This window comes from Bombina bombina, chromosome 6 (assembly GCF_027579735.1).
Source record: "Bombina bombina isolate aBomBom1 chromosome 6, aBomBom1.pri, whole genome shotgun sequence".
NCBI lineage: Eukaryota > Metazoa > Chordata > Amphibia > Anura > Bombinatoridae > Bombina > Bombina bombina.
This window is the reverse complement of record NC_069504.1, coordinates 737,685,213-737,697,444: the sequence shown is the minus strand read 5'-3', so window position 1 is coordinate 737,697,444 and position 12,232 is coordinate 737,685,213. Positions and strand designations below refer to the sequence as shown.

General features: G+C 36.2%; 1 protein-coding gene across 3 annotated transcripts in view; it reads right to left on the bottom strand.

Moving 5' to 3' along the window:
* SLC39A14 (solute carrier family 39 member 14) overlaps positions 1–12,232 on the bottom strand; it is a 102,839-nt gene that overhangs the window by 21,323 nt on the left and 69,284 nt on the right. For all 3 annotated transcript variants that reach the window (XM_053717967.1, XM_053717964.1, XM_053717966.1), the window contains exons 7-8: positions 6,475–6,682; positions 3,205–3,389 (exon numbers count right to left, since the gene is read on the bottom strand). In XM_053717967.1, coding sequence (XP_053573942.1) covers positions 3,205–3,389; positions 6,475–6,682 — 393 coding nt within the window. The remainder of the gene's footprint in view (positions 1–3,204; positions 3,390–6,474; positions 6,683–12,232) is intronic.

Below are 12,232 nucleotides of genomic sequence, written 5' to 3'. Positions count from 1 at the left end.
TAAAATTTCAGCCACAACTGCCAGGAAAATTGTTCGGGATGCAAAGATAAATCCACAAATAACTTTAGGTGAAATACAGGACATGTGGTGTGGCTGTTTCAAGATGCACAATAAGGAGGCACTTGAAGAAAGATAGGCTGCATGGTCAAGTTGCCAGATCAAAGCCATTACTACGCAAATGCCACAAAGTATCCCGCTTACAATACGTCAAACAGCACAGAGACAAGCCTCAAACCTTCTGGCACAAAGTCATTTGGAGTGATGAGACCAAAATTTAGCTTTTTGGCCACAACCATAAACGCTACATTTGGAGAGGAGTCAACAAGGCCTATGATGAAAGGTACACCATGCCTACTGTGAAACACGGAGGTGGGTCGCTGATGTTTTGGGGATGTGTGAGCTACAAAGGCACAGGAAATTTGGTCAGAATTGGCAAGATGAATGCAGTATGTTATCAAACAGAACGCCTCATTTTCCACTTCTTGATTAGAGTTTGAACACTGCTGATTTGCATTCTCAATTCCTTGGATATCTTTTTATATCCCTTTCCTGTTTTATACAGTTCAACTACCTTTTTCTCCACAGATCCTTTGACAAATCCTTTTCTTTCCCCATGACTCAGAATCCAGAAACGTCAGTGCAACACTGGATGAAAGATGGAAGGGTCTGTCAGGAGTCCAGAAACTCATTGACCTTTTATACACACACACACTAATTACAAGCAAACAGATCACAGGTGAGGATGATTACCTTTAATAGCCATTCAAACCCCTTTGTGTCAACTTGTGTGCATGTTATCAGGCCAAAATCACCAGGGTCTGTAAACTTTTGATCAGGGTCATTTGGGTAGTTTCTGTTGTCATTATGATTTAAAAAGAGTAAACACAGTTGATTGATAATAAATGGTTTCAGCCAAACAATAACCATGAGTGAAAGAAGTTTTTGTGTTATCATTCATATTCTCTGAAAAATGGCCAAGAAATTCTGCCAGGGTATGTAAACTTATGAGCACAACTGTACATAGCAGAAACATTCTCGGTACTGTGTCTCTTAAAGGAACATGAAACCCATTTTTTTTTCATTCATGATTTAGAAAGAGCATGCAATTTGAAACAACTTTCTATTTTACTTCTATTATCTAATTTGATTAATTCTCTTGCTATCCTTTGCTGGAAAGCATACCTAGATAGGCTCAGTAGCTGCCGATTGGTGGCTGCACATAGATGCCTTGTCTGATTAGCTCACCCATGTGCAGCATTGATATTTCTTCAACAAATGCTATCTAAAGAGTGAAGCAAATTAGATAATAGAAGTAAATTGGAATGTTGTTTAAAATTGTTATTATATATCAGAATCATGAAAGAAAAAATGTTAGGTTTAGTGTCCCTTTAAATACGACATAAAGGCTCTACTCACTGTGTCACAGTTTTTGGATGAGTGTCACAGGGTATTAAGCTAGAGGTCACGAGTAAAGAAACCAACAATAAAAATAAATTTGCCAAATTATTTACTGTGTAAACATATAATCATATGCTATTGATGTTTACCGATACCTTTAAAACTAGTAACATGACATTTAATCATTTTTCTTTTGTTTTATGCAGGACTGTATGTCATTCCAGATGAAAGCCTATTTTTAATTAGTATAAAATCATGTGTTTATACACTACGTTCCAAACTATTTGTCTCAAACTGAACAGGATTAAGAGTTTACAGTTTTAATTTTTTTTTGAGAGTTTTTGAAAGGAGATATGTGCGAGAAATTAAATGGAAAAAAATAGAACTTACAGTTTAATATGCTTAAAGGGACAGTCAAACCAAAATTTCAAATAGGTCATTCCTATAAACTTGCTAACGATTATTATTTTGAACTACAGCTCATTTTCGCCCGTACACACTTCCGTGTCACTCCCGTGTTTTGCGCATGCGCAGTGCGCCGATAACACTGTAGGGGGGAGGTTTCAAATAGGAACTCTAAATCCCTTCTCATTTTCCTACAGCGTTATCGGCGCACTGCGCATGCGCAAAACACGGGAGTTACACGGGAGTGTGTACGGGCAAAAATTAGCTGTTAGAGCTGCACAATGAAGATACTGGTGACGAAATATGGGAGGGGGCAGACGGACATTTTAAACAGCCACACGAGACAAAAGTAAGAATTAATACTTAGAAACGCTTTAGGCTACTAAATTGGGCTATAGTTCAAAATAATAATCGTTAGCAAGTTTATAGGAATTACCTACTTGAAATTTTGGGTTGACTGTCCCTTTAATGAAATTTAAAAATAAAAAAATAAAAAAAAGACAGTCTACTTCAGAATTGTCAAAAGATAGATAATCCCTTTATTACCCTTTAGGCGATAAACCTGGCCAGAGGGCAGTCTATGTTAAAAAACTACAAACCCCAACCTAAAGTTACAAAAAATAAAAAAAAGTAAAATTATAGAAAAAAAAATAAACAAAGGTATCCAAAATAAAAAATTTAAACCTAAACTAATACCGCTATAAAATTAAAAAATCCCCCCAAAAATAAAAACACCCCCTAATCTAATACTAAACTACCAATAGCCCTTAAAAGGGCCTTTTGTAGGGCATTGCCCTAAGCTAAACAGTTCTTTTACCTCTAAAAAATACTAAATCCCAGCCTGGCACAATAGTATTTTTGAAGGACATGTAAAGTCACACATTTAGATTGTGTTGTCATCCTTAAAGTTTGGCTTAAACTGTTATTATTGTTATTAATATTACGTTACTGGCCCTAGCCAATTATGGGGTTGATTACAATACTTTAGACTATAATGATGATTTTTGCAGAAAAATCATCACATACACTTTTCTAAAGGGATTTTGTAGATAAATCATTGAATAAGTTTTTGTAAAGGATTCTGATTAACCCTTATCTGTTTAACCCCCCAGGAGCAGAAAACTGCTGAGTAGCCAATCAGGAACGTCAATCTCCAGATCCACCAATCACCATCTGTGCTCTGCTTGTTAGCTGCAATGCTTGGGTATCCCAAGCAAGATTTAACTCGTGTTAACCCATTAGCAGGAACAAGAGATGTTGGAAGATATTCAGTGATCGTTATAGCTAATCATTTCTACAAGACCACTACAGGTCTAGCAAAAAATGAACTAGGTGGAATTAATTTATATCCATTGTATACCCTGTTTGCACAATTTATCAACCCTAATACACCACACTCACCATGTCAGCTAGTGCTATGTACAGGAACATGCCTCCTGCCAGACCAAAGATCCAGTTGGAGGAAAAGTGACTTCCGGCAAGAATGCCAAAGGCTAAGCCCAGGTAACAACAGCATGCAGACAGGAAGTTGAAGAACAGAGCTTGAGGAATACTCATCCCAGAATTCAGCAAAATTACAAAGTCACCTAGGAAAGTAAAAATATTGTAAGCAGACAATGAAGACAAACTGAAAGACTGTATGAAAACAGGATATTGAGAGGGGACAATATGTACAATTGAGAATAATTTACAAGAGAAGATGGAGTGTATGTGCACCAGAAAAAATATATAGAAAGAGTGTATAAGACATTAAAGGGACAGTAAATCTATTGGCCTAGATTACAAGTGAAGACCAAAAATATAATTTCGATTGAGAGCTAACACCACTCAAGTTACATGAATAGCGTTCTTATTCTTGCGCTCATATTGCAAATTGAAAGTAAAATGGTTATCTTGAGCAGAAGCCTCAGGTACACTAATATCTGGAGGTCAGATAGAGCTTTCTAGACTACAAGCGTTAACCCAAAGGTGCTTTAAGGTGAAGGTGCGTTAAAAGATAGCTAATCCCTTTATTACCCATTCTCCACTTTTGCATAACCAACATAGTTATAATAATACACTTTTTACCTCTGTGATTACCTTGTATCTAAGCCTCTGCAGACTGCCCCTGTTCTGTAATCTTTTCCAACTGTGTTAAGTTTTCCTACCTACGCAACGCTTACGGCCAAGCCTACAATTAACTTGTAAAGACAGTTGTGCACGCATGCACTCACTGCCGCAGTCGGCAAATATTACAGAACCGGTACGTCCACAATTTTGGCACTAGCTGGGGACATATAAATACCAGTGCCAAGAAAAGGCTTAATACTCAATATTATTGTACGGATTTGTTTGATTAAATGAGTGAATGTTTTTCATTAAAACAGACAATAATATAAGAATTACAAACATTCCATTTCATGATATGGTATATGACCAAGTGTTGCACTGGGAAGGGTTCAAAAGTGTATATCTATCTGTACACGCATACCAATACACACACACACACACACACATCAATCTATATACACACACACAAGCATTTCCCAGTACAACACCTTGTCATATACCATATCATGCTAAAGCACTTTTTAAACATTTATTTCAATAACAAACCTATATATTAACCCTTTCATGACAGGTTTATGTCTACATCAGAACAACGTTCCGATGTAGACAAATTGAAATCACGCAATCGCCAGATTTCAATTATTGGGTCTGGGGGGGGCGTGGAACGCCTTCCAGACCGCAATCAAATCCAGGAAACGCAGTTGGCTTCAGGACAGCCGTTGGCTATGACGTCATAATGGTGCTAAAGCCCAGCGCCGTTTTGACGGAATACAAAGGAGGAAAAAGGTTAATGTGTGTGTGTGTATATATATATATATATATATATATATATATATATATATATATATATATAGGACTTGGAAATTGTAAATATGCTATATTGTTTAGTTTAGTTGTATGTAAAATGTATGCAGTTATTTAATTGTAGCCATTTGAATTTACATGCATTATACATTCCCCTTTAAAATCCATGAAGGGGATGTAACTTTGTATCTGCACCAGTGTTTAAAAGTCTGTTGTGGTGTCTAATTAGACACATCTGATGAAGCCCTGAGTTCAGCCCGGAAACGGGGAGGGGCGAAAAGCGTAATGTTTTGAACAAGACACAGTGTGGAGGACGCCGGCATGGTGGAATTGCTGTGAATCTGGCAATATCAAGTTTGAATATCAGAGCAAGTGAAGAGCTGCATAGGCAGAATACATCGCTGTGAGTCACACCACGGATGAGATCCTGTCAGGTAATACCGTAGAGTGTGTGAAGAAAGCGAAGGTAAGCCATGCAGTAATAAGTCTTGCACCCTGCAACTTTGAAGTTTGGTGTATCATTTGCACATGGGATTAAGTTTTCAACAGTGAATTACTTTTCTTGGACTCTCATATCATTGTCTCAAATCCGGTACCGGATCTAATATATGGCATTGAGATATCAAGGACGGTTTTCTGTCTATCTGTAACCGGAGCGTGTTTTTAACACTCAAGTGCCCGGTATTAAAGATTGACTGTCTCATGAGTAGGTTTAAACCCTGCATATGCTAGCCAACAGACGTCAGTAGTGCACTACACCTGCAACTTGTTATTTGTTCATTGCCATTTTCTCAGCATGTATCTTTCTGGCTATGTTTTTATTAAAATGTATATGTTCAGCAAACCTGTTTAGGATGTCATTTCCAACTATACTGCGAGGGTGTTTTTGGTGCGGCCAGGTATCCGCTTTAGCTCTTTAGATTTGGTAGAGCTCTTTTCTAACTAATTTGGTTATATACATTTTGGATTGCCTGCACATAACACAATAACCTTATTATATAATATCTGTGTGCCCCCTACCCTTAGTAACACTATATATATATATATATATATATATATATATATATATATATATATATATACGTGTAATACTTTATTTTAAAATACTTTACATGTTTTGTTATACTTTCATTTTAGCCCTAATTTTTTAGTGCTGTTATGTGTTACTCAACACATAACTCACAGCTTGTAACATGAGCGATGTTTAGCATGGCCTCACTATCCACTGAAAGAAATGGGGCACAAAATATCAGATTGAACACTATTTTGAGCGAGGGCCAGCAATATTGATAGCACATCCTGTGTATCAATAGTGTTCCACTTGTAATCTAGGCCTGTTTTGCTATAGAATAAAAAAAAATCAACCAATAATTTTAAAAACAAATTAACATCTTGTTTGCTGCAATTGTTTTTTAATAACTAAACTCCACCCATTAGTTGCTCTATTTGGAGGAGCCAATCTGGGCTTGAGTCTGCAAACAATCAGGCTAGTCACAGTCATGAAGTTAATATAATGTGCATTGCTTGTACTTTTTAATAGTTAAACCCAATTAGGGAAATATACAGTATAGAGCATGGTTAGCCTTGAAATCAGCAAGGTGCATTTAAAGTTTTGAGAATTAGAATCTACAATTGTCAGATCTAAATTACATGAAAAGGGGGATGTAAAATTTAAAAAAAATGATATTAAAATATCAAGGTGTTTACTGTCTCTTTAAGGACAAAAGATAAAATACTTAATAAGAGTTCTACCTAGACAACATATGTTTAATAAAGGGATGAAGTGAATAAACATGTGAAAGGGTGATACCACCATACCAAGCTCATGGGGGAACTCCTCGCACAGAATAGCAATGGAGGTGCTGACCCCTTGGAAGACAGACACTGTGAATGATGCTCCAATAGCCAGACCATCTATGAAATTATGAAGACCATCACTAAGGGTTATCATCCAGGCCAGCGTGCCAATATCCGAATAATGGATCCCCTTCAGCCAGTAACAGGAACTCTGCTGACCTGGGAGATCCTGTGGAGAGTAGATATAAAATGAGTGTCAGAGTAAAAATATATTTTGTACCAAATTTAGTTGCAAAGACATTAGATGGTATACTTGACTGCAAATTCTAATACCAGTACCATTCCAATTCATAATTTAGCATAAAGAGACACAGAAGTCAAAATTAAAGGTTCACAAATTAAAACAGAGCATACAATTAAAAACAACCCAATTTAATTCTAGTATAAGATTTGCATTTACTATTGAGTTTAATGTCCCTTAATCATGCCATTTCTTAACAAGACCTCAATTAGGACCTCAAATTGGGAATTATGTGAATTCTGATAAGAAAAATAGGGATTAAAAATGCAATGAAATTTTATTACATAATTTTATTAAATACTATACAGATACTAATACTAATGCAGATATAAGGAAGAGCCTATTTGTGGGTATACAAGTGTTCTATTCTCCTCAAGTAGGTCTATTTCACCTCTTCCCTGAGTGACTTACAGTTCACCTCTTTAATATATGTATATGGACTACAGCAAAAAATCTTTTAGTAAAACATCCCTTTAAAAGTATATACACAGATACACAAGTTTATCCTTTCATAAGTATGTTTATCTTCTCTCACTTGATTACAGCCAATAAGGGCTAGCTGTAAATAAATCTATGCACTGTTCTAAGCAATCACTGCGTACTACTACATAGCTGGTTCCAACAATTTGCAAAATTTAGGTTACAGAATTTGATTCAAATGGTTGTAGTAAGTTAATATAGGTACATCTTCATAGCTCTTGATGCTTCCAGTTCTACGTTGTATTTCAACCATCCTCCTTCAAAAGAGAGTTATAAATGACACAAATAATCTTGTCTTGTTTTTTTGGCAGTATAGTTACCCTAAATGTGTGACTTTATCCACCTTCTGATTAAACAGTCATTTTTCTTTTAATTCATAAAGTCTGGTTGGATCGCCGAGCAGTAAGAGATCTGCAGACTCACAACTAGACTAATAGTTTGGTATCCAGGTCAGATGTCAAAAGAGCTATGGGCATGACACCCTGGTGAGATATGTCCACTGGGATAAGTAAATATTTGTTTCTCTAGAAGGCTGTATGTGCTGTGAGAGATCCTTTACACTTTCATTCATCTTCCAATGGAATTTATTTGTAGGGGTCTCTCATCCGTTTCCCCTTAAAAACCTCCCATCTACCTATCTTTGACTACAAATCTCTGAAGGTATATTGTATATTAGAAACCTTTTGTGGGTACGTAGTTATTTTACTCAGATTTATAATCAACCTATAAGTTCCTCGAGTTAAAGGGACATGAAAACATTTTCTTTTTCATGATTTGGATAGAACATGCAATAATTTTTAACAACTTTCTAATGTATTCTATTATAAGATTGTTTTGCTCTCTTGGTATCTTTTGTTGATAAGCAAGGACATAAGCTCAGGAGCGTGCATGTATTTGGAGAGCTACAAGGCAGCAGTTTTGCAAGAATGTTATCCATTTGCACTAGATGACAGCACTATTTCCTGCCAGGTATTGCTTCAGATTCCTACCTAGGTATCTCTTCAACAATTAATACCATGGGAGCTAAGCAAATTTGATAATATAAGTAATTTGGAAACTTTTTAAATATTGTATACTCTGTCTGAATCACAAACAATTATGTTTGGGTTTGATATCCTTTTAAACAGACATACAACTATATATTATACATGACTAGTATATCTCAGCAACACTACATTGTATAGTTCTGGGTACAAAACAAAATGTTTTATAAGCATTTGAAACCTTCATTTTCTTTGCAGTGCAGACACAGCCCTTGAAAAAGCATCCTGAGTAGTCTGCATCTTATCTCTTCTATTGTGCCAATGAAAGAACGATATTAAAGGGACAGTCTACTCCAAAATTGTATTGTTTAAAAAGATAGATAATCCCGTTATTACCCATTCACCAGTTTTGCATAACCAGCAGTTATATTAATACACTTTTTACCTCTGTGATTAACTTGTATCTAAGCCTTTTCTGACAGACCCATGATCACATGACTTTGTATTTATTATCTATTAACTTGCATTTTATCCAATTAGTGCAGTGTCTGCCACAAACCACGGCATTAGCACAATGTTATCTATAAGGCTCAGATGAACTAGCATTACCCTGTTGTGAAAAGCAAATAAAAAAAAGAATGTGATAAGAGGCTGTCTTTAGTGGCTTAGAAAGAGGCAACATTTAAACGTTTAAAGGTTATAAAGTATTTTGATATACCAATGTTAATTGTGCAAATCTGGGGAATGGGTAGTAAAGAAGTTAGCTATATTTTTAAACAATAACAATTCTGGTGTAGACTGTCCCTTTAAATGAGTGATTACACCAACCAAGCAATCACTGTGTAGTATGTAACAAGATGAGGTTTCTGAAGTCTATCATATGCACTTCCAATTCTCATGGGAATTGGAAACAGCACAATTTTCAGAGTTACATTTCTGGGAAGGGAGGTAAATTACAAAAAGTACATAGAAAGTATTTTGCAAAGTTGTTTTACTATACATAGTTAAAGGCAAAGTCTACTACAGAGTTTGTATTGTTTAGAAAGATAGATAATCCCTTTATTCCCCATTCCCCAGTTGTGCATAACCAACACTGTTATATTAATACACGTTTTACCTCTGTGATTACCTTGTATCTAAGCCTCTGCAGACTGCCCCTTTATTTCAGTTTCTTTGACAGACTTGCATTTTAGCCAATCAGTACTGACTCATAAATAACTCCACGGGAGTGAGCACAATGTTACACATGAACTAGCACTGTTTAACTTTGAAAAATTAGAAATTAGCATATGAAACTACCTAGATTAGCTTTCAACAAAGAATACCAAGAGAACAAAGCAACTTTGATGATAAAAGTAAATTGAAAAGTTGTTTAAAATTGCATTCCCTATTTGAATCTCAATGTTTAATTTTGACTTGACTGACCCTTTAAACATTTAATGGGGAACTCAATTTATGTCCCTTTAAACATTAACCCCTTAACAGCTGACATACCCTGTACTATGGTTGTTGTTTTCACGTTAAGTGGAGAGACTGCACCATTGCCGAATGCCCGCTATAGTAAGGCCTGTAGTAATAGTGATTTGCTGCTTTCAGCGAGACCCGCACTATTACAGGGCTGAAAACATTAAGGACACCTGATGTACAGGGTATGTCTGTTACATTAGGGGGTTCATTTCTTTCATAAACTTGTGTTATGTTTTATCAAATGTCTATCCAGTTGCAGGGACATTAAACTGAATATTACATTTTCATAATTCAGAAAGAACATACAATTTTATACGACTTCAATTTACTTTTATTATTAAAATGTACCATTCTCTTGGTATCCTTTGTTAAAAAGCATAACTTGATAGGCTTAGGGGCAGCAATACACTACTGGGAGCTAGCTGATGATTGGTAGCAACATACATATGCCTCTTGTCATTGGCTCACCAGATGTGTTCAACTAGCTCCCAGTAATGCATTGCTGCTCTGAATTTGAATGAATAAAAAAGCACTAAGCAGTGGTTTATACTTAAAGGGCCATAATACCCAAATGTTTAAACACTTGAAAGTGATGCAGTATAGATGAAAAAAGCTGACTAGAAAATATCACCTGAACATCTCTATGTAAAAAAGAAAGATATTTTACCTCAAAAGTTCCTCAGTAGCCACATCCCATTGTAAAGTACTTCTAAGCAACAAAACATAATTTATGTAAGAACTTAAATGATAAATTCATTTCTTTCATATTGGCAAGAGTCCATGAGCTAGTGACGTATGGGATATACAATCCTACCAGGAGGGGCAAAGTTTCCCAAACCTCAAAATGCCTATAAATACACCCCTCACCACACCCACAATTCAGTTTAACGAATAGCCAAGTAGTGGAGTGATAAAGAAAGGAGTAAAAAGCATCAACCAAGAAATTTAGAATAATTGTGCTTTATACAAAAAATCATAACCACCATAAAAAGGGTGGGCCTCATGGACTCTTGCCAATATGAAAGAAATGAATTTATCAGGTAAGTTCTTACATAAATTATGTTTTCTTTCATGTAATTTGCAAGAGTCCATGAGCTAGTGACGTATGGGATATCAAATACCCAAGATGTGGAACTCCACGCAAGAGTCACTAGAGAGGGAGGGATAAAAAATAAACAACAGCCAAATGCTGAAAAAATAATCCACAACCCAAATATAAGTTATTCTTATGAAGAAAAGAAAAACTGAAAATAGCAGCAGAAGAATCAAACTGAAACAGCTGCCTGAAGAACTTTTCTACCAAAAACTGCTTCAGAAGAAGCAAATACATCAAAACGGTAGAATTTAGTAAATGTATACAAAGAGGACCAAGTTGCTGCTTTGCAAATCTGATCAACTGAAGCTTCATTCTTAAAAGCCCACGAAGTGGAGACTGATCTAGTTGAATGAGCTGTAATTCTCTGAGGCGGGGCTTGACCCAACTCCAAATAAGCTTGATGAATCAAAAGCTTTAACCAAGAGGCCAAGGAAATAACAGAGGCCTTCTGACCTTTCCTAGGACCAGAAAATATAACAAATAGACTAGAAGTCTTCCTGAAATCTTTAGTAGCTTCAACATAATATTTCAAAGCTCTTACCACATCCAAAGAATGTAAGGATCTTTCCAAAGGATTCTTAGGATTAGGACACAAGGACCTTAGGTAAAAATTCAAATGAAGTCCACAAAACCGCCTTATACTGATGAAAAATCAGAAAAGGAGATTCACAAGAAAGAGCAGATAGCTCAGACACTCTTCTAGCAGAAGAGATGGCCAAAAGGAACAACACTTTCCAAGAAAGTAGTTTAATGTCCAAAGAATGCATAGGTTCAAACGGAGGAGCCTGTAACGCCTTCAAAACCAAATTAAGACTCCAAGGAGGAGAAATTGATTTAATGACGGGCTTAATACGAACTAAAGCCTGTACAAAACAGTGAATATCAGGAAGTTTAGGAATCTTTCTGTGAAATAAAACAGAGCAGAAATGTGTCCCTTCAAGGAACTTGCAGACAAACCCCTATCCAAACCATCCTGGAGAAACTGTAAAATTCTAGAAATTCTAAAAGAATGCCAAGAGAATTTATGAGAAGAAGACCAGGAAATGTAAATCTTCCAAACTTGATAATAAATCTTCCTAGAGACAGCTTTACGAGCTTGTAACATAGTATTAATTACTGAGTCAGAGAAACCTCTATGACTTAATACTAAGCGTTCAATTTCCATACCTTCAAATTTAATGATTTGAGATCCTGATGGAAAAACGGACCTTGAGACAGTAGGTCCGGCCTTAACGGAAGTGGCCAAGGTTGGCAACTTGACATCTGAACAAGATCCGCATACCAAAACCTGTGGGGCCAAGCTGGAGCCACCAGCAACACAAAAGATTGTTCCATGATGATCTTGGAGATCACTCTCAGAAGAAGAACTAGAGGCGGGAAGATATAAGCAGGTTGATAACACCAAGGAAGTGTCAGTGCATCCACTGCTTCCGCCTGAGAATCCCTGGACCT